The 24,024-nt window shown below is 35.8% G+C and overlaps 2 protein-coding genes across 4 annotated transcripts in view; one reads left to right on the top strand and one right to left on the bottom strand.

Annotated features, from left to right (window-relative positions):
* The window catches only part of LOC145266991 (riboflavin kinase-like), a 97,071-nt gene that overhangs the window by 30,075 nt on the left and 42,972 nt on the right, over positions 1 to 24,024 (top strand). Inside the window, exon 1 of one of the 3 annotated variants that reach the window (XM_080122844.1) lies at positions 21,688 to 22,767. The exons of the other annotated variants lie outside the window; for them this stretch is intronic. The gene's annotated coding sequence lies outside the window, so the exon portion shown is untranslated. Of the gene's footprint in view, positions 1 to 21,687; positions 22,768 to 24,024 lie in introns of those variants that run through there. 3 annotated transcript variants of the gene reach the window in all.
* LOC145266988 (glutaredoxin-3-like) lies at positions 4,556 to 5,824 on the bottom strand. The gene has a single exon (XM_080122836.1). It carries the CDS (start codon positions 5,761 to 5,763, stop codon positions 4,729 to 4,731), a length of 1,035 nt encoding a protein of 344 aa, XP_079978962.1. The 5' UTR covers positions 5,764 to 5,824; the 3' UTR covers positions 4,556 to 4,728.

Genomic DNA, 24,024 nt, shown 5'->3' with positions numbered 1-24,024 from the left:
AGAGGAGAGGGAATCAAAGAGAAATTTGTCATTTACGGTCTTTGATGTGTTGCCGTAGATGGTCGTGTCATCAGCATAGATGTCAACGAATAATTTAACTATGTGTTTTGGGAGATCATTAATGTAGATCAGGAAGAGAGTTGGGCCCAGGATGGACCCTTGAGGGACTCCAGCATTAATACTGTGGGCCTCAGATTTCTGCCCATCAACCACTACTCTTATGAACCTATCAGAGAGAAATGATTTAATTATTGAGAAAACATTTCCAGCTATACCGTAGCTGGAAATCTTCTGAAGTAGGCCCTTATGCCATACCTTATCAAAGGCTTTCGCTCTGTCAAGAGCAATTGCCCTGGAAAGGAAGCCTTTGTCAAGAGCTTCATTAATCCTATGAGATATAACCGTTAGCACATCTGATGTAGATCTTGCGGAGCGGAAACCATATTGCATGTCACTAAGAAGGTTGTTTCTGTTGAGGTGGTTGACTACTTCTTTATTTAATATGGATTCCAACAACTTACTCATGACACACAGGAGACTTATTGGCCTTTACTGAGAGGGAGATGACTTTTCATCTAAATTCTTAAATACAGGGCATACTGATGAGGTTTTCCAGGGTGTTGGAAAGCACTTCTCCTTAAGACAACGCTTAAAAAGTTTTGTTGGAGCTTTTTCAGCACTATAACTGGAATGCCGTCAGGGCCAGTTGCTTTACTGGAATCAAGGTTCTTGATTAGCTTGGCGATCTCATGCACAGATATATGTATGTTGCATAGTGTGTTGTCTGTTACAGGAGGAAATACGGGGAGTTGATGGCCTTCGTCGCATAGGGTAGAATTAGCTGCAAAGTTCTTGGCTAATAGTTTGGCCTTGTCTGATGCTGATGAGATGACCTCAGGTCCATTGATGATGGTTGGGATAGAACTCACGCTTCTGTTCAGGATCCTGTTTGCTATTTGCCAAAACTGGTGGGAACCAAGCCGCTGCTCAGCTACTTTGGATTTAACAGACTGAGCATATAGCTCTCTTGCATGTTTTATTACTCTTTTACAGTGGTTGCTGGCAGTCCTGAAAGCAGCTTTAGTCTCAGTATATCTATTACGTTGGTAGCTATGGAAAAAGTGATTTCTGTCCGCAATGGCTGCAGCACATTCTGGGGAGAACCATGGCTGGCTGTTAGGTTTTTGTTTGAATTTTTTGGATGGTATGAATCGGTCTATGCCAACAATTAACCATTCGGTCAGGCCTGATACTATAGAGGACACATCCTTTTTAAACATGGAATGCAGAGGTAGATCAGATATAAATATACGGAAGCTATCCCAGTCAGCCATAGAGTATCAATATACAGTACGGTGGAGAGGTACGTCTGAAGACTTATTACATTTCATTTTTATCTTAACTGCTACAACGGAGTGGTCAGAGGATCCCAGAGGAGATAGAATGGAACATGAACATAGCTCAGGGGAAGTTGTGAGGAAAAGGTCTAGAAGGCTTGCATACTGACCGGTAGTATCGGGCACACGGGTGGGTTCGTGAATAATCTAAGTGAGGTCATAAGCAGTGGCAAAATCATGACAGAACCTCCCCTCATCATCGGTCTTATTTGAGTGGGTCAGCCATTCCACCTTATGGACATTGAAGTCACCACAAATGTGAATGTTAGCCGAAGGATGAGCAGACAGGATGTGGTCAATTTTCTCAGATATGCTCTTAACGATAGTAACCCCACTGTTGTGGGGGCGATTGTCCCAAATAGTAGCCTTTTACGCCCTAGTGGTGATATGCCTTGTTAGGAGTAGATGTGAGTAAAAATATAAATAAATAAAGCTGGTATAGTGCATATGTGAGTATATTTATCAGACAAGTGAATGTTAAACGTCAAAAATAATATACATGAAAAGTAATTATAAAATGCACGCTGAATAGATGTGGGAAGCTGGTATGTGGATCTGCAGAATAGATTTCCACATAGGAGTCCGAGTCAGACTTTTACCATCCAACTCTGCAACCCTGGTCAGTATACCTGAAAACCTGTAAAAATGAACATTTTGAATGTGAACAGTGAATTGTAGTTAATGTAAAAAATTTACCAAATGAAGTTGTTTGTGAATAATACCAAAACCCATTTCATTCTAGCTGGTTATTCACCAAAGTTAGTGATTTAAAAATAAAAACAAGTGAAGCATGCATGGTCCCCCATAAGTGCACAGTGAACAAGGCATAAAAAAAAAAATGACTAAGTTCAGCATTTTCATCATCAGAGTTTTCCTGGAAAATCCGTTCTGTTACATTTTACTCATATCATGTTTAATGGTTGTGCAAAATTTCAAAAAATTCCAAGGCGTAGTTATTGAGAAAAGTGCAGACAGACGAACGGACAAGGGTGAATTTACAGGTCCACCCTCCTTTTGTCGGGGGACCAAAAAATTAAAAAATCATCACTGTATTTACATTTGGTTTTGAAACTTTAAAATAAAATTGGCCATTTAGGCAGAATACGTACAATGTTATTTATTTATTCATTTTTCAGATAGGATTTTAAAGTTAAATTCAGTTTGTTTATTAAATTGTTAGGTGTTCTTGGCCTTCGGGCCGGGATCAAAGTGTAGTATCTGTTCTGCAGATGCTGAACTTAAGGTAATTTGTCCCAGTCAATGGAGGGAAAACCCTCTATACTGGGACAATTATTATTTTTGGTAACCAGAGTGCCCCCTTTTTGCCTACTTTTACGAGAGCTGGTTTTTACCCCCACATTAAAAACGTCCTTGTTCCTAATTTGCTTTGGTGGGGAAGCAAATAAATACATTAAATTGTTAGGTGAAAGTACAGAACAGTTACAAAACGCCCTCCCCATGTTAAGAATAGGTTTCTACTTAACATTATTTCGTATTCTGCATAAGTACTAAAAAATGATTTTAAAAGTAAAGCGAAGGGCGGACCTCACCTGTACGAGAGTGCCAAAAAAAGCGGAGAGCACATTTTTTTTTTTTTTTTTTCCAACGATTATCATAGATTAGACTTAATAATCATATTAGCAGAAAAAAATTTTGAAAAAATAAATTTAATGACTTAAGAAAGGGCTTCCACTTTCTGGTTATAACGTTCTACTTCATTGAAGTTCATTGCTTCCTGACTTATTGTGCATTTTTTTAAATTCCCTTACAACAATTGTGGCCCGGTAGACCAACACAAAATCTACCTTACAAAAACTTGTTTTCTAGGAGTTTGAGTGTGCTGAAAACGAATATCGTATTTAAAGTTGGGGCTGGCAACTAGTTTTCACGATACTGAAAAGATACTTTTCTGCATGTTTCATGTGGTAATGTGACTGATTTGTAAAAACAGTGTTTACCGATGTATTGGAAAATTAAAAATGGCGCCCGACTCTCTCTTTGACAGTAAGTTTTGAAAAGGAGGTAAAAAAAAAAAAAAAAAAAAAAAAAAAATACTGTTTAAAATCTAAATATATGTCGGCCTATGTCACAGTAACATATATTGAGCGAGTTTCTACCCGTATTTTGTCTAGTTTTTTTTTTAACACCTTTTTCCCCAACTTACCGTGTCAAAGAGAGAGTCGGGCGCCATTTTTAACTTTCCATCGGTAAAACACTGTATGTTTTTCGAGCTGAATAAACATGTTACATTGAATAAAAACAGGGGTTTGTATTACTGTACACATAGATTCGAAAAAGTTGTCAAAAAACAAATATATAACAAATAAATGTTATCAAAGGCAAGATAAGTTACTTTTCTACCAAACTGGATATATTTTTCGTGTTTTTATTCAATGTAACATGTTTATTCAGCTCGAAAACCATACAGTGTTTACCGATGTATTGGAACATTCAAGCTGGCGTCTGATTCTCTCTTTAACACGGTAAGTTTGGGAAAAGGTGTTACAAATAAAAAACCGGATAAAATACTGTTAAAAATTCGCTCAATATATGTTACCATGAAATAGGTTAACATATATTCGGCGGGTTTTTAATAGTATTTTGTATAGTTTTTTATTTATAACACCTTTTCCCAAACTTACGGTGTTAAAGAGGGTGTGAGACGCCATCTTGAATTTTCGAATACATCGGTAAACACTGTACGTTTTTCGAGCTGAATAAATATGTTACATTGAATAAAAACACAAAAAATATATCCAGTTTGGCAGAAAAGTAACTTATCTTGCCTTTGATAACATTTATTTGCTATATATTTGTTTTTTGACAACTTTTTCGAATCTATGTGTACAGTAATACAAACCCGGAAATTATTTACTCATTTTTAGCGATTTAGAAACAATTATGCATTTGATTTGGAAAAATAAAATTAAAAACAAAATCACTTTTTTTTTTTTTTTATCAAAACTCAATTTTATATTCATAATAATCACAAATGTTCATCAAGTTTGCCATTGGTCAAAATACAGAATAGTTAAAACGAACAAAAATAATTTATATCAAACGCATCAGAATGAAATTCTCTAACTTAGCCAAATATTAAAATTACTAACATTTATGTTTTTTTTTTTCAATAAAATATCTTCTGTATTGTTTAAAAAAAAAAAAGAAAAAAATTCAAAATTTAATTTAATTTTTCTAACTAAAAAAAAATCATTTAATTCTATTTTAAGGAACGCAGATATTGTTTGCTGGAATTTTTTTTTTTTTTTTTTTTTAAATAATTCTTGAGACATTTTCTGTGGAAAATAAAATAATGAATGACGGAATCGATTTACGAAGTCGAAACCTCTTCGCTGGTTTTCTTTATTTCTTCTCCTCCGCCTTCTTTCAAAGTGTTGACCAAATCCCCGGATTCTTGAAGTTCTTTAATAATATCCAAACCGCCGATCAGTTCGCCTTTCACATAAAGTTGCGGATATGTCGGCCATTGGGAAAACTTTTTCAATCCTTGCCGGACTTCTTCATCTTGCAAAATGTCGAAAGTCTCATAAGAAATACCCGTCTCTTTGAGAATCGCCGTGGTCGTCCTGCTAAATCCGCACCGTGGGGCATCTGGGGAGCCCTTCATGAAGAGCATGATGGGGGCCTTGTTGATGAGGGTCTTTAATCGACTCTCCAGATCTTCCTTTTGTGGTAACATGGTCTTTAGTTCATCACTTTCGGCGAGTTCTTTGACAATGTCCAAGCCGCCTATGAGTTCACCATTGTGATAGAGTTGTGGATAGGTCGGCCAGTTTGAGAAGGTTTTCAAACCCTGTCGGACTGTATCGTCGCCTAAGATGTCGAAGTAGGCGTAGTCGATGTTGTTTTCCCTTAGGATGGCCGTGATTGTCCGGCTGAAACCACATTTCGGCTCGTCCGGGCTGCCCTTCATGAAAAGCACAACAGGGGCCATGTGGATGAGAGACTTTAACCGGCTGTTCAAATCCGTTGAGGACGGAGACGAAGAATCCGAGTGGGGGGTCGGTACCGTAGCCGAAACCAAGTGGTTCACCTTCTTACTTAGTTCGGCTGGATTGGCTCCTTCGAGTTGGTCGATTTGGGTTTTGTTCTTGAAAAACAAAAACATGGGAACGGCTGTCACGTTGTACTTCATCGTCAACTCGGGTACATCTTCGGACTCGATTTGAAGAAAGCGAACGTTGACCAACTGTGGGGTTTTAGCCAATTCAGTCATCACGTCATTCATTTGTTGGCATTGTTCGGACCATTTGGCGGAGAAGTGGACCACTACCAAATTGGACCGAGAATCGGACAAAATTTGGTCGAAACTCTCGACACTATTAACTTCTCCTAGGCGCGACATTTTTTTTTTTTAATAAATCCTGTAAAAGTCGACGCGCGTGTTCGTTTATTATAAAACCAGAATAACAGAATCTATGCAAATCTTCTATAAATAAACGTTCTTGTGATTCGTTTATTATAAAAACAGAATGAAAGAATAAATCTAACGATCGTATTCTATCTGTTCGGTTTTTAAACCAAAATGAAAGAATTAAAAACAATCGTATTAAATATTCGTTTATTATAAAGCTAGTAAAGAAGAATTAATGCAAATCTATATTATAAATAACATTATTCGATGTTCGTTTATTAAAAAACACGAATAAAAGAATGAATCGATATGTATTTAAAAAAACAAAGCTATTCGATGTGTTCGTTTATTCAAACTATTAAACATCAGAATAATAGCGGAAGTTGTTATTAAGCAAAACTTCTAGAATATTTCATATAATTATTTTATTGCTAGATTTTTAAATACTTTTATAAAAGTGCTTTTATTTTGGTCCTTAGTAATTAAACTAGAAGCTGTATTTATTAATATTAATAAAGGGTAAGTATGGGGGGGGATTAAATATGTGCGGGGTGCGGGTCTAACTTTCAAGGGAAGTAACTCATATATACTTGGATATTTTTCTCCATCCTCCACTTTACACAAGCGTTCATGTCCGCTTTCGCTTTCGTTTTTCTTTCTTAAAATAAAAATTTATTTTTTTTTTTTTGTTTTTTACTTAAAAATAAAAACAAGATTCCCACTTTTTTTCTTTTTTTTTAAGAAATCACAAGTAAACGACTTGGAAAGATATCTGAACAAAAAAGTAAAAAAAAAAAAGCAGACAATCTTTGGCGCATAGTCCAAGTTGACACTTATGGCGGCAATCCTTCTTTTGCTTTTACATGCAAAAAAAAAATGTTTTAAAATTGGTTTTGAGTAGGACCTACGAAAGGGTGAACGCGGTATTATGGTAAAAGAAGATGCTAGCTAAGAGAAATTTTTTGTTTAAGTTCTAAAGAGACGAGATTGATCAACCAACATCACCTCCCCGCAGCTTGTGCCTAAATTTTTTGTTCATTGTTTAATATGTATAAACATTTTGACCCCTCCCTTTACTCAAAGATTCACCAAAAATCAGGAAATTAACCAATAATGATCACAGAATATAAGGACCACATTATTTTTATTTAAATCTTAGTGGAAATATGTTATTTTGTTTGAACAAAAAAATGCCTTGGCACTTCTGCATGTCAATGACATGAGGCGTCCGAGATGAGTTATCGACCCGCTGTTCTTTAAAGCCCTCTATCGGTCGTTCTCAGAACTTCAAATATAAACAAGTGTCTCCGACAACGCAAAAAAGTATAACGAAATGGAAGAACAAGAAAATATATAAGAATCAAAACATTTATTGCCTAAAAAAATGTATCAAAATATAATTTTTAAGTTTTAATATTATTTCTTTTCATGAGTGATTTATAACTGAAAATAAAAAAAACGAAATATTTATAGATTGTTTTTAGAATTGTTATTTTTTTGTTTTGTTTTTTACAGTATAAAAATATATCAAAAATTTTGTACAGAAATATTTTTTTACACGGTAAAATTGTACAAACATATCAAAATAAAAGTATGAGTTATCGACCCTGATAAACGCCCTCTACCGGCCGTTCTTGAAACTAAAATGCACACATTCGCCTCATGTCATTGACATGCAGAAGTGCCAATACTTTTACTAAAGTAAATGCATCTAAGACCAAGCTCCTATCTCTACATCATCAATGCTCTGATCCCCATCTGGCATCAATTGAAATGGATGGCTCTCGTCTAAGGGAGGCCCCAGGCTTTGATAAGCTCCTGGGTTTGACCTTTACACCTGATCTTAAATGGAACACATACATCAAGTCTGTGGCCAAGGTCGCTGGGAAAATGGTGGGATCCTTCTACCGCTCCAGAAGATATTTCACTAATGATGCAATTCTCTATCTATATAAGAGCCAAGTACGTCCAAAGATGGAGTACTGCTGCCACATCTGGGCGGGGGCTGCTAAAAACAGTCTATCCTGCCTTGACAGAGTACAAAATAGACTCCGTGGCTTGGTGGGGGATGCCCTTTTCTCTACCCTGCAACCTCTTTCCCACAGAAGAGACGTTGCGAGCATGTCATTGTTCTATCGTTATTTCCATGGCAGCTGCTTGTCTGAGCTCCATTCTCTGGTCCCCCCTCGCCAATCTTTCTCAAAAAACACCCGACTAGCTGAAACCACCATCAATAATTTTCCCCACTCCCTATCTGTGCCTAAATCAAAACGTAGATACCATGAACAAAGTTTCTTTCTTAGAACTGCACGCCTGTGGAATTCTGTTCCGCTTGCCTATTTCCCTCCCGACTTCAACCTGGATGTCTTCAAGTCCAACACAAACAAATTCCTGATGAACTGCCCCCCCCCTAAGTAATGACACCTTACCAATTCTCCAATACTATTGCTACACTATCCCTTTGATTACTGTACACACAATAACCCTTATCCCTGAGTGGCCATTGGGCCTTGATAAGTGGTGAACTCCATGTAAAAAAAAACAAAAAAAATGCATGAATTTATTTTTGTTTTTTTTTATGAAAGTAAAGCACCGTAACTTGTAACAATTAAAAAAATAATAATTTTTACAGGAACATTACGAAAAAAAAATCTGTATTAATGAATTCGATATAACTCAAAGAAAAATGAATTTCTCGGATTACTGATATTATCATTGAATTAAGCATTTTTTATTTAATATTTTTACACAAAAAAATTATAATTGGAAAAATATTTCTACCTTTCTTTTTTTTATTACAGATTTTGCATAATTTTTATATGTACGATTCTAATATTTTCCTTGCTTGCATGAATGTGAAACTTTCGGCGTAACATAATTTTTATATAATTTTGAAAAATAAAACTTTTTTTTAATTTAAAAGCAGGAATATAGAAAAATAATTAAATTAATAAATGGTAAAAATTAGACAAAAGTTCACAATAGGAATGTACGGATGCACGGCTGGGAGAAAAAAAAAAGAAAACAGCACCCCCTACCTCCCTTTAACTACCTGACGTCATTTTTAGATAGCCTTTTGACTGTTTCAGATTTTGGGCTTCTGTATAATCCATATGAGGAAGACTGTTTTCTTTCAGTTGAACGAAGCAAGAATCTCTCCCTTTTGGGGGCTAATTATTTTTTTTTACAAACTAGGTGTTTTTATTATTATTATTATTTAATTCAATATCTTAGGGCTCTATTAATTATCTTTGAAATAGATCCAGTAAACTAATATTTATCTTTCAAAGGGTTTATACAATGAATTTATTTAGCTTCAAAATTTAGCTGAATTGGCTCGGCATGAAAGCATTTTTTTTTTTTTTTTTCATGTGTACAAATACTTTTTTCCTTTTTCAAATACAATCAAAAAGTAGTTGGAAACCTACAAGAAAATTATGATGAATCGGTTTTCAAAACTATACACCCCTATCTTTATTCCACGATTTTTGCCCGTACCTAGAAAATACACTCTGTAGGATGTACAAACTCGTTATAGAACAAATATTGTTTGAATTCCTCTGGCATAAATGACGTCCCTCGGTTGGAATGAATAAATGAGGGAAGTCTGAAAATAGAGAAGGTAGTCATCAAGCACTGGATTGCAGTTTGAGAGGAATAGTCATGACAAGGGAAAGCAAAATGAAATCAACTGTATTCGTCGGCAACAGTATGTAACATCAACCTGATGAAGTTGCCAGGAAACATCCTTTATAATCAATAGAAAGATGCTGAAATGGCGAGTTAAAGAATTGAGGTTTTATTTTTGCACAAGTAGTACATTTGGGTATCACATGCCGGACTTCATCGATTGAATACGGCATGTTTTGTGAGCTTACAAAATGCCAAACATGCTGTCCTCCAGGATATATCAAAGAATTATGTTGTGATTTTAGTTCTCCAAGGAAGAAGCAGCAGCAGCACCACATGTTTGAGATAGCGTATTAGCAACAACATTTTTTATTCCCAGGACGGTATTTTATATCATATGAAAAAGGAAAGAGTCTCCATTTTCCATTGTATGATTTTATTATTTTTAATTTTTCCACAATTAGCGGGTTTAAACATGAAAGATACTGCTCACTGATGTGTAATAATAGTAAAATATTTCCCAGCAATGAGATCTTTCCATTTATGAACACATTCGACAATACCATATGCTTCTTTTTTGACTATATAAAGTCGTGTTTCAGCAGGGCTTAACAATCGAGAAAAAGAACGTTACAGGTCTCCCAGCTTGTAAGAAAACAAGCTGGGAAACCTGTAGAATTCTGTTCTCGTCCTTCTAATTGCCTTTTCTGAAGCATCGGTTTCAGTAACAAACAGTAATTCTCGTCCTTCTAATTGCCTTTTCTGAAGCATCGGTTTCAGTAACAAACAGTAATTCTCGTCCTTCTAATTCCCTTTTCTGAAGCATCGGTTTCAGTAACAAATGGTAATTCTCGTCCTTCTAATTGCCTTTTCTGAAGCATCGGTTTCAGTAACAAACAGTAATTCTCGTCCTTCTAATTGCCTTTTCTGAAGCATCGGTTTCAGTAACAAACGGTAATTCTCGTCCTTCTAATTGCCTTTTCTGAAGCATCGGTTTCAGTAACAAACGGTAATTCTTGTCCTTCTAATTGCCTTTTCTGAAGCATCGGTTTCAGTAACAAATGGTAATTCTCGTCCTTCTAATTGCCTTTTCTGAAGCATCGGTTTCAGTAACAAACAGTAATTCTCGTCCTTCTAATTGCCTTTTCTGAAGCATCGGTTTCAGTAACAAACAGTAATTCTCGTCCTTCTAATTGCCTTTTCTGAAGCATCGGTTTCAGTAACAAACAGTAATTCTCGTCCTTCTAATTCCCTTTTCTGAAGCATCGGTTTCAGTAACAAATGGTAATTCTCGTCCTTCTAATTGCCTTTTCTGAAGCATCGGTTTCAGTAACAAACGATAATTCTTGTCCTTCTAATTGCCTTTTCTGAAGCATCGGTTTCAGTAACAAATGGTAATTCTCGTCCTTCTAATTGCCTTTTCTGAAGCATCGGTTTCAGTAACAAACGATAATTCTTGTCCTTCTAATTGCCTTTTCTGAAGCATCGGTTTTAGTAACAAATGGTAATTCTCGTCCTTCTAATTGCCTTTTCTGAAGCATCGGTTTCAGTAACAAACAGTAATTCTCGTCCTTCTAATTGCCTTTTCTGAAGCATCGGTTTCAGTAACAAACGGTAATTCTCGTCCTTCTAATTGCCTTTTCTGAAGCATCGGTTTCAGTAACAAACGGTAATTCTCGTCCTTCTAATTGCCTTTTCTGAAGCATCGGTTTCAGTAACAAACGGTAATTCTGGTCCTTCTATTTGCCTTTTCTGAAGCATCGGTTTCAGTAACAAACGATAATTCTTGTCCTTCTAATTGCCTTTTCTGAAGCATCGGTTTCAGTAACAAATGGTAATTCTCGTCCTTCTAATTGCCTTTTCTGAAGCATCGGTTTCAGTAACAAATGGTAATTCTCGTCCTTCTAATTGCCTTTTCTGAAGCATCGGTTTCAGTAACAAACAGTAATTCTTGTCCTTCTAATTGCCTTTTCTGAAGCATCGGTTTCAGTAACAAACGGTAATTCTCGTCCTTCTAATTGCCTTTTCTGAAGCATCGGTTTCAGTAACAAATGGTAATTCATCGTCAATAACTTTTACAGAAGATTCGGCAATGTCTTTCTTGAGGTTTTTGAAAGAGTTTAAAACCATGGGAGGCATTGGAAATTTTTTATTTTCAACCAGTGGACGAATTTTGAATGAATAATTAGGTATCCATTTGGCATAGTAGGCAAGCATACCAATGCACCTTTTTAAAGATTTAGAATCAGAAGGAGGAGGCATTTGTAAAAGAGGTATCCAACATTCAGGGTCTGGTTGAAGAGTTCAATCACAAATTTTATAAAACCAAGCATGTTAATAGAATGAAGTGAAAACTTTGATTTTTTTTTTTTTTTTTTTTTTTTTTCCTGGTTTATTTCGAGGTTGTATGCCAATGCAGCCTTTAAGAAACACTTCAAGTTAGTCTTGTGCACCTCCTGGTTTTTTTACCATGAATAGTTGTCATCTAAATACAAAAAGGTTCCAGATAATTTGTTATCAGAGATAAAAAAATTCATATGTTGAAATGCAGAAATCCTGTTTGTACACTCATAGGTATGCATTTAAATTGATATAAATGATTTCCTGCTTGAAAGGCCATATAGGGGAAATACTCATGGCAAATTTCAATTTGGAAGTATGCTTTAGATAAGTCAATTATGCTAAAGATACAATACTTGGCTATTTGATTTACAATATCTTCAATATGTGGTAATGAGTATGCATCAAGCAAGGTAAAATGGTTAATAGTTTCGGAGAAATCAACTACCAAGCGTTTCTTTTTATTAAGTGAAGAAGTCACAATGATCTGGACATACCACGGAGAATGACTTGTTGCAATTATATCATCTGCAAGCAGTTGTAGAATTTCTTTTTCAATAAATTAAGTATCTTCCACACTGTAGGTCCTGGATATGACCTAAAACTATATCCGATGGTGAGGCCCCACATTGCGGGCCTTGGAGAGTGTGGAGCCACCCTTTAATTGCCATTGCTCCCAGGTCAACTCTGACCCGGAGTGGTAGTACCTGTTAGGGTCCCAACTATGGGTTAAATAGAATCTGACTTTAAAAAAAAAAAAATATATACTCCATTAAAAATCGTTCCTCAAAATAACTAGATTCGGCATTGAATGACCTGAAAAAGGTTGATATGCCGTAAAACAAAAACAACCAACCAACCAACCAATCCACACAGTAATTCCGAGACTTAGTAGGAATCAGTTTACAATTAGGGGTCAGATTTTAGAGCAACTTAATGGGAGCACAGTTGATTTTAATTACAGTGCAGATTTTTAGACTATCCTGCGACCAGCCAAAAGAAATAGTAATACTCTGGTGAATTTTTAAAAAGGGTATCCCAAGTATAATATCCGTGCATGAATAGGGAGTATCATGAAGTCGATGTCTTTGTACTTAAAACCATTGAATGTAATATTCTATGCAATATTCATATAGTTTGAGGAAAAGGGTGGATAATGCCATAGAAATTACAGAATCCCATTTTCAAGTAGACAGGTTCAAGGTTTTAAAAAGACAAGCACTAGTAAAATTATCGGAGCTACCTGTGTCTATGAGGGCGGTAAGTGGTTTACATTTTAGTTTTACCATTTTAGTAAGAGGAAGAGAATTATCTACATCGTTAGCACGAGCAGATGAAGTCAAATATGAAGCTGTCAGTTTAATAGAACGGCAAACTTTGGCAAAATAGCGGAATTTGCCACATTTTTGGCATATTTTATTGTGAGCAGCACAATGGTGGCAATCATCCTTAGGGTGACGTTTCCCTTCACAATTGTAGCATTAGTCATGAATAGAAAGGGCAGCCAATAACTTTACAGAGTTATACTCCATACGTTCAGCTTTTTGAGTAATAGTAGTGGCAACAGATTCAATCTGAGAGGTATATGACTCAGCACAAGTTCCAAAGCTCTAGCACATTGTGTAGTCTCCTGGAGAGTTGCCATATCGTTTTCGAGTAGTTGGGCACATATCACAGAAGACCGAAGGCCATATATAAATGCATCACGGATAGATTCATCCCTGTAAGTAGTTGTAGTAACATCCTTGAAGCAGTCAGTGGCAAGGCAATTCAATGCCTGAAGATACTGGTCAATGAATTCATTTTCTAGTTGTAGATGTATTGAAAGTAGATGTCTTGCATGAATAACGTTTGGAGGTTTATCATAAACGGTTTTTAACAATTCAATAACATGTTCAAACCCAGAACAACACTCAATAATATCAGCAATAGTAGCACTAATGTTAGAGTAAAGTAAAGGACCTCGAGTTTGTCTGGGTTTAAATGCCCAATTGTAGACAAAATAGTAAGTAAAGTTTCAGTGCCATAGTTTTCAAAGTTTGCTAGCCTGAGGGTCTGCAGAAAATATGTCGAACCTGTCCGATCAAATAACCTTCTCCATGAAGAAATTAGTAAAAAAAAAAGTCAGTTGAATAAATTGTCGTGTATTGTAATGTAATTTAAACAAAAAGAAGAAAGACTTTATCAAGGCTTTATTCAACTGAATTGTACATAATTAATTTAACTGAGGCAAAAGGCCAAAAGGATATATACAAGAATAAAACGGATGTATTTAAATAAAGAAGATCACATAATCATGTGAGCAAGAATTATAAGTTTTTTTTTAAATGAAACTATAACAGCCTTATTTATTTCATCTGATGAAAACACTATGACTCGCTTAGTCATAAAATTTAATTTTCTTGATAAAAAAAAAAAACTACTTGATCAAATTATGTAATTTTATATATGACATATTTGTCCTGTAACAAATACTTACATGCTTCAGACTTTTTTGTATTTTCTTTACTTTTAATTGCTGCCATAAGTCCCAATCTGAATAAGCACCCAATAGTTCAAATTTTAGAGAGAGGATCATTTTACTGTATAAATTTAATGCAAAATAGTGATCCACTTTCAAACCAGATAATATACGGATTTTGGGGTATTCTGGGTATGACGTTAAACTGCATCGAATGGGAGGTCCCAATTTGAAGGCTATCCCTTAGCTTTACTTGCAAGTACATTCTTACACAAAGTGATAGTACCTGTCAGATAATCATCATCATCATCATCATCATCATCATCATGATCATCATATTTGATTTAATGTCCACTTTATATGCTGGCACACTCCAGCCATTCAGGTGGATGGCATTTAGAAATTGACATTCAAATTAACTTATCTCTGCACAGGTCTTAATTTATCCCTCTTTCTATCAACCATGTTTTTTATCACTTCTTCCCATGTTTTCTTTAGCTTTCTCCTGTGAACTGAATCTGCTTCCTCAACTTTTCTGCATCTACTGACCCGGGAACTGTCATCCATTCTTTCAACATGCCCATACCATTAATATCTCTTGCTTTGCGTACATCTTCCTATACTTCCCATATTTTATCTTCCTCTGAGGTCATCAAATTTAAGCCTGTCTTTAAGACTCGCATTACACTTCCAGCATATCATTCTCATGTCATTTCTCTCCATGCAATACATGTCCTCAATCCTTATTAGCTAGGTTTCACTCCCATACATGATCATATTTTGTATACATATCTGATAGGCTTTTCTGTTGGTCAACAGCAGTAAAATTTTGCTAGTAAGTATTTTTTTTTTAATTGGCATCACCACTTATCAAGGCCCAGAGGCCACTCGAGGATAAGGGTTAAAGAGTGTCCAGTAGTCAATTGGACAATGTAGTAATCGTTAAGAATGGAAATTTGGTAAATTTGTTACCTTAAGTGGAACGGCTCATCAAGAACTTGTTTATGTTGAACTTGAAGACAACCATATTGTAGTCAGCTGGAAAGTAGGAAAACGGAAGACAGTTCCACGGGCGTGCACTTCTAAGAAAGAGGTTTGTTCATGGAATCTACGTTTAGGTATAGGAACAGATAAAGAGTGGGGAGAATTATTGATAGTGTTTACAGCTAGACAAGTGTTTCTTGTGAAAGTTTGGTATGGGAGGGGCACCATAGACTGAAGCTCAGTCGAGCACTTGTCATGAAAATAACGATAAAGCAAAGACAAACTCACAACATCTCTTCTGTGAGAAAGAGGTTGCAGGGAAGAGAAAAGGACATCTCCCACGAGGCCACAAAGTCTATTTTGAACTCTATCAAGGCAGGACAAGTCCTTTCTAGCAATCTCCTGCCCAGATGTGGCAACAGTACTCCATCCTTGGACATACCTGGCTCTTATATAGATAGAGAATTGCATCAGCAGTGAGATATCTACTGGATCGATAGAAGGATTCCACCATTTTTCCAGCGGTCCTGGCAACAGATTTGATGTATATGTTCCATTTCAGATCAGGAGTAAAGGTCAAGCCCAGAAACTTGTCAAAACATGGAGCCTTCCCAAGATGAGAGCCATTCATTTCAATTGATGCCAGATGGGAATCAGAGCATTGATGATGTAAAGATAAAAGATTGGTTTTAGATGCATTAAAATTAACCAGCCACTTCTTTCCCCATTGTACAACGTGTTCAGGATCAGAGGAGAAAGAATCGGAGGGAACTTGGTCGTTTTCGGTCTTAGATGTGCTATCATAGATGGTAGTGTCATCAGCATAAATGTCTAAAAATGATGTAAGGATGTGATATGGAAGATCATTAATATAGATCAGGAAGAGAGTTGGCCCAGGATGAACCCCTGAGGGACTCCAGCATTAATGCTAAGAGCTTCTGATTTCTGCCCATCAACCACTACTCTTATGAACCTATTAGAGAGAAATGATTTAATAATTGAGAAGACATTTCCAGCTATACCATAGCTGGAGATCTTGTAAAGTAAACCTTTATGCCATATCCTATCAAAGGCCTTTGATATGTCAAGAGCAATTGCTCTAGAAAGGTTGCCTCCATCGAGAGATTCACTAATCCTATGAGATATAACTGTAAGCACATCTGCTGTAGATCTAGCAGAACGGAAACCATATTGTGTGTCACTAAGAAGGTTATTTTTGTTGAGGTGGTTGATTACTTCTTTATTTAATATGGATTCCAGCAACTTACTCATGACGCACAGGAGACTTATTGGCCTGTACTGAGAGGGAGATGAGCGATCACCTGAATTCTTAAATACAGGGCATACTGATGAGATTTTCCAGGGTGATGGGAAGCAATTCTCCTTAAGACAACGTTTAAAAAGTTTTGTAAGTATGGGTGCTAGTTCTGGTTGAAGTTTTTTGAGTACTATAATTGGAATACCGTCAGGGCCGGTTGCTTTACTAGAATCAAGGTTTTTGATTAGCTTGGCAACATCATGTACAGATATTTGTATATCACATAGCATGTTTTCTGATATAGGAGCAAATATTGGAGGTTGGCGGCCTTGGTCGCAAAGGGTAGAATTAGCTGCAAAGTTCTTGGCAAAGAGTTTGGCTTTATCTGATGCTGACGAGATTACCGCAGGTCCATTGATGATAATTGGGATAGAGCATGCGCTTCTGTTCAGGATTCTGTTTACTATTTGCCAAAACTGGTCGGAACCAAGCCTCTGCTCAGCTACTTTGGACTTGACGGACTGAGCATACAACTTTCTTGCGTTCTTAATTACTTTTTTACAGTGGTTGCTGGCTGTCCTAAAAGCGGCTTTAGTCTCAGTACATCTATTACGTTGGAAGCAATGGAAAAAATGATTTCTGTGTGCAATAGCAGCAGCGCATTCTAAAAAGAACCACGGCTGGCTGTTAGATTTTTGCAGGAACATTTTGACGGTATGAAACGGTCTATACCTACAATTAACCATTCCGTCAAGTCTGATACTATAGAGGACACATCCTTTTTAAACATGGAATGCAGAGGTAGATCTGATATAAATGTACGGAAGCTATCCTAGTCAGCTATAGAGTATTGATATACTGTACGATGGAGAGGTACATCTGAGGACTTATTACATTTTATTTTTATCTTAATTGATAGAACAGAGTGGTAGGAAGATCCAAGAGGAGACAAAACAGAAACTGAACATAGTTCAGAGCAAGTTGTGAGAAAAAGGTCTAGGAGACTTGCATACTGGCTGTCAGTATTGGGCACACGGGTGGGTTCATGAATAATCTGACTGGGGTCATAAGCAATGGAGAAATCATGACAGAACCTCCCCTCATCATCGGTCTTGTTTGAGTGGGTTAACCATTCCACATTGTGAACATTGAAGTCTTCACATACGTGAAGGATAAGCAGATAGGACGTGGTCGATTTTCTCAGATATACTTTTAAAGATAGTAACTCCACTGCTGTGGGTGTGACAAAGAGTAAATATAAATGCAGTAGTGTGAGTAAGTGCAACCCGGAAGCATATATAGGGTAAGTTAGGATCTTTTTTGGAGATGTCCCTACCACATGGAAAGCCATCTATAATATAGGCACATATTCTATGCCCATGGCAATCTTGGGGGTCAGATTTGGAAGTTAAGTTAGAGTATTCTTTAATTACGAACTCCTCTTGGGAAATAGTCCGTCCAATGCCAGTTTTGCTTAGGAATAATAGGTCTGGTTTAGTTTCCTGTAATTGGGTTTCAACCTCTGGAAGTTAAACTGTAGACCTCTGATGTTGGAGAAGGAGACATGGTAGTGGGGGTCTACATTAGAAAGTTGGAGATCCAGGTTCAATCATGTATTTTTTCTTGAAACTTTTCATGATGGAGTTTTGGGATTTGTGGACTAGGTAAACAGACTTGCTTAGAGTAGGACAGAGAGAGAAAGTAAGAGAGAAATAGAAACGAAAAAATTTATTTTTATTTTGTAGCACATGATAAGGTAAAGTTGTAACAATTACTCTCTAATATGGCATCGAGGAGCCCCATCCAGAATCCATTCACTAAATGGCAATACAGCAGCCCCAGTTCTTTGAACCTGCTTATAAGACAGCTTCCTTAGTAGGTAATCCAAAGTTCGGGTCCCTGACTATCAGGCGGATAACGTCAGCCCAGATAAAACATTTACCTCCAGCATCCTTATTGGTGACATGGCTACAAGGATAGACATAGAAACAGAAAATTTCTGACATCTCTGGTGACTGTTTGCGCAAAATACTGCCAACCTAGAATACAGCTTTTTCTTCTCCCTTTTTCAGAAAAATCACTCATTAAAAAATGAGAACTGAGGGACAAATAAAGAGAAGCGAGAGTAACGGGAGCTGCCGATAATGCATCCACAATTAGACCTTTTTTTCTTTAGTATTCATCCAAGTTGTTAACAAATAATTCCTCCATCGTTTCACAGGCAAGTATGACATCAGCTTACAGCATCTTTTTTGCACAACTGATACGTAACTTCTTGGACAATACTTTTAAGACACAAAAGTAAAGCAATGAACTTAGTACATAACTCTATGTATTCCTTCTTTAACATTAAATCTACCACTAAATATGCCGTTAATTCTAACACGGTTTTGAGCAGTTTTGTACTTTACTTAAACAATCTTCACTGACTGCTCGTTTGCTAATTTAAGCCCACCAAACACTTCTTGGTATTTTGTCATAAGCTTTCTCCAGATTCTCTCAAAGAGAGTATCCTGTAGCTTTACAAAGCCACAATTCGCTCATGGATGAAATATCGTTGCCACATCTGGGTTGGTGCATCTGCCACTAGTCCCTCATTCTTAGACAGTCTCATATCTGATAGCCCCCCCCCCTACTATCAACCAAGCTCCAACTTATGTCCATTGCCGCAATTTAGCATCCCTGTGCCTCTTTTCCAAGTACTTTAATAGAATGTACTTTTTTTTTAAATTCCATTTTCACCTATACCAAAGCACAGTGTCACTTTTATGTAGTGGACTACTATCGGGGACATAAGTTGCAGGGATACTATGTAGGGAGTTGAACAGCAAGATGTCTGTTCACATTGCACTTGAACTTCTGCATGTCAGTACAGTTGGGAAAGCAGGAACCTGGAAAGGAGTTCCAGAGTTTAGCAGTTCTGAAGAAGAAACTATTAGAGTAGAAGGGATCTCTACTGTGTAGAGGTGGGATTTTGCGGACATTTGAAATAAGAAAGTTTTCAAAAAACAAAAAAATCTAGTTCTTTTTTGTGTGTTGTTATGCAATTTTGAATGCTTTTTATTTGATCTAAAAGATGAAGTTTTCACAAGCAGTTTAATGAACCAGATTTTTAAAAAACTTTCTTATTTCAAATGTCCGCTAAAGATTCCTCCATGATGTGACAAGTCACTTTACTACGCGAATGCATCATGTAAGAAAAGAGTTAGGTAAGTGGTGAAATGGCGCAAAATATTCCCAGGGTACAGGGGTTAATACCATGCAAACGGTAAATTTGCGATAGGTTTAAATGCCAAATTCGTTTTCAGCGGCATCGAAAACCCCTGAAAACACAAACTAGAATGGTCGACATTACAGTTAAAATAAACATCTATATATTAATACGATAGCATGTGTGTTTTTTTGTGTGTCACATTTACATCCGGGTCGTTTAATTGTTATGTTCTTCTATTTCTTGTCATAACTCATTTTACCAAGAATTCTTCCTTATTTTTGTTTCGGTTAGCTGATGGCACTTAAATCATCTATTTTATTATTTTTAATAAATAATTTTATCAAGAATTTTTCCTAAGTTTTGGTTTCAGTTTCGATTATGGCTGAAGGAACTCAAGTTATATCTATAATATAAAGCTGAATGTCTGTGTGTGTGTGTGTGTGTGTGTGTGTGTGTGTGTGTGTGTGTGTCTGGTCACGAATAGGCTCCTATATGGTTGACTATTTTAAAAAACTGATTACATATAATGATAGAAGATGTATCGAGACACAGGAATGGGTATGTTTGATCTGGCAGAATGGTGATTCATTAAAATTGTGGGGATCTGCGTTCGTGCCTGGTCCACAAAATATGGAAATAAAAAATTTAAAAATTAAAAAAAAAACGTTTACAAGTGTTTTTGATATAGATGTACATAATAATACTTTGATAATTATGTTTCAACTTAAATAGGGATGGTATAATAAAATTGAGTGGTCTGCATTCGCGCCTGGCCTCCATAGAATCGAAATAGGCACAAACTTTAATAAAGACTTTTCATATCTATCTGCGTAAGTATACTTTGATAATTATGTTTCAGTTTGGATGGAAATATGTCACAAAGTTAAACAAGGTTTTTTAATATAGATCCACAGAATATTGTGATGTGTTTCAGTCTGAACAGGTATGGTATACTAAATTATGGGGTTTATCTATTTTATTGTTACTTTCATCATATTTTGCTTTGGTTTTAATACCCATAAATTCGAAGCTATCACTTTACAACCCTTCCTTTTCATAACCTATCATACTTTCATAAATCAGAGTTCATTTTCTGTAGGCTGTTTTTGAACCCAGTCAACGACGGGTACTTTTGCTAGTGTATATATATATATATATATATATATATATATATATATATATATATATATATATATATATATATATATATATATATATATATATTCCTTCCATAAGTTTTTATTTCGGTTTCGATTCAAGCCGTGCTAGCTTAAATACTTTTGCAGTTTTAACAAAAAAGCTACAATAATATTAGAGCGTCTCCATTTACACTGAACATCTACAGAATGCCAACATCAATATATTAACATGAATGAACCCCTTGTGGAATTTCCACAGGTCTCGCTAGTTTACCATTAAAACAATAACCCCAACGAATGGAGAACGGAGAATGTTTACTAATTACCGTAGCTTTTCCAAAAACAATTCAGTTATGGAATAAAAGAATAAATCTATTTTCGAACATGACGGTGAACAACCGGTATTCGATCAAATTAGTAAATCTCTTTAAAAAAAAGTTCCAAGTTTTACGAATACTTTTTATAGTTTACAAAAATAAAATAAATTGGACATTAAAAAAAAAAAAAAATTACACATCACAATGAAACGCTAAATCTTTTTTATGCCTTGTTTAAATATTACAACATGAATTAATTCGTTTGTGTGCATTAATTAACTTTTAACTAATAGCCAAAATACATATGAAAAAAAAAAAAAAAAGAAGGTAAATGTTTACTTTAACTACAACAGAACACCGACCAATAAAATTTGTTTTCTATCGGTTTTCGGGGTCTCTGACAACAAATCTGATATTCAAACCCGTCGCAAATTTACCGTTTGCATGGTATTAACCCCTGAACCCTCGCACTATTTTGTGCCAACTCACCGCCATCGTTTATGCTATTCTTACATGATACGTTCGCGTATGGACGCGCGTAGTAAGGTGACTTGTCACATCGCGGATGAATTTTTATGCAGACATTTGAAATAATAAGAAAGTTTTCAAAAACCACAAAATGTGGTTCATTTTTCTGTGTTACGTAGTTTTTGATGCTTTTTAATTGATCTAAAAAAAGTAAGTTTTCACGAGCGATTTACAAAAGCATTTTTCTTTTTTTTTGGGGGGGGTATTCTATGATAGAACTTGTACAACATTTAAGAGGTGCTTTTGCAGTTTAACTTACCGTTTTACCCCCCCCCCTCCTCACCGTTTTACCGTAAGTAACGCGCCGACATGCACCGAGCAGAAGAACTGTTTTGTGAAAAATTAAATAGTTCTTCTGCTCGGTGTATGTCGGCGCGTTACTTACGGTAAAACGGTAAGTTAAACTGCAGAAGCACCTTTTAAATGTTGTACAAGTTCTATAATTGAATACACCTGCAAAAAAAATAAATAAATAAATAAAAATGCTTTTGTAAATCGCTCGTGAAAACTTAATTTGTTTTTTAGATCAATTAAAAAGCATTAAAAACTACGTAACACAGAAAAATGAACCACATTTTGTGGTTTTTGAAAACTTTCTTGTTATTTCAAATGTCTGCTTAAAAATTCTTCCGCGATATGACAACTCACCTTACTACGCGCGTCCATACGCGAACACATTTAAGAATAGCATAAACGATGGCGGTGAGTTGGCACAAAATAGTGCGAGGGTTCTAGGGTTAATACCATGCAAACGGTAAATATTTGAATGTTTGAATATCCGAAGTAAACATTTACAAAAAAAAAAAAAAAAAAAAAGTGTTTGAAGACGGGAGTGATAAATCAATATAAATTGTTTAGAACCAACGTAATAACCTCTTCACAAACAACCACGTTTTAGGACAATTGTTACTAGTAAAAATAAAATAAATTGGACGATATTCCATTCACACCACGATGAAATTCTAAACGTTTTTTGTTGTTGTTGTTGTTTATGTGTCTGCTATTTTATTATTTCGACATTAATCAATTCGTTTCTTATCTCATAGCAAAGAAAAAAAAAAGTAAAGTTCAATCTTTATATTTCAATTATTTATTCCACCACACAAAATCGGGACACATCGAGGGTGAGCATTTTTTTTTTTTTTTTTAATTGTTGGTTCATTTCTAGAATAGTGTCCTCGTTTCATAAAATACTCTTTTGTCTTTCGTTTGGGAAGTCCAAAATGAATCGTAGGACCAAAGTTTCGCATTTAAATTTTAATCCGAGCCCCAAACAACATTTGATATTAGGTAGATAAACAGTAGACACTCTTCAATTAAATCCTCGCCTTAAATGAGATTCTACTTTTTGGCGAACGTACACGAGAACGCCCCCATAGCGAAATAAATACGCATCATCGGCTCCGGCCAGCACGTTCTAGGGAACGTTCATTAATCCGGAAAGGAAAACATTTTGGCGTTTGTTTCTTTTTATTTTGGCTTGAACTTTAAGCTTTTCGGATCATTTTGTTATTATATGTTTGAGAGAGGGGCTGGATATTGGGGGGGGGGGATTATAGTTATAGGTGATTATTAACGGAAAAATTGGCCGGTATCAGTTTTTATAAGATTGTTAGGTGAAAATACAAAATAGGTACACACACAACACCCTCCCGTCCCCATGTTAAGAATGGCTTTCTAAATAATAACGTTATTATTTCAGCACGGAGAGTACCTTTTATTTTCTTGAATAAAAAAAATAATAATAAATTACTCGACGAGAACACAACTGTTTTTGTTTTAATAATTATTTTTGGTGCTTGTACAGTTTAATCAAGACATTTAAAAAATGAAAATATCGAAGAAAAAAAAAAGGTTAAATTGTACGTATCCGTTATGGAATAAAGTAGTTCTCCGAAAAAAAAAATTCACTTAATTTCATCAAGTAGTTTTTGTTTTACAGCGAAAAAAAACAACAAATTATGATACCGAGCAAAAGGTTCGATTTTTAGGAAGAAAGGCCTAAAAGATGGGGAGGGATTGTCGGCGCTTTAACTGGAGTTATCTCCCCGTGGCGTTTCTAAACTCCAAACAAAAAATTTAAAAAAAATTTTCGGAGATCTTCAGTTCAAAACGGATACGAACAATATAACCTTTTTTTTTTCCATATTTTCCATGAGGATCAGTCATTCCTTATTACACTGGCGACACTTATACACACACCCAAACCATTACAGCGCAAAAATTGAAAGCTTCAAAGTTTCAAAGATTATCTATAATTTAATTCTCACCTGTCTGTTCAAATGTATGTATGTACGTATGTATGCTTGCCTAAAACTTTCAACAGAGGCAACGGGTTTTCACGAGATCGGTATTGTTTTGAAGTTTGACCCTTTGGACGA

The sequence above is a fragment of the Euprymna scolopes genome, chromosome 42 (genome assembly GCF_053919585.1).
Source record: "Euprymna scolopes isolate OS-2025 chromosome 42, ASM5391958v1, whole genome shotgun sequence".
NCBI lineage: Eukaryota > Metazoa > Mollusca > Cephalopoda > Sepiida > Sepiolidae > Euprymna > Euprymna scolopes.
This window is presented reverse-complemented; position numbering and strand designations above follow the sequence as displayed.

What these genes read in the sequence shown, in the direction of transcription:
- LOC145266988 (XM_080122836.1), bottom strand. Translation starts at nt 5,763, where the DNA reads ATGTCGCGCCTAGGAGAAGTTAATAGTGTCGAGAGTTTCGACCAAATT.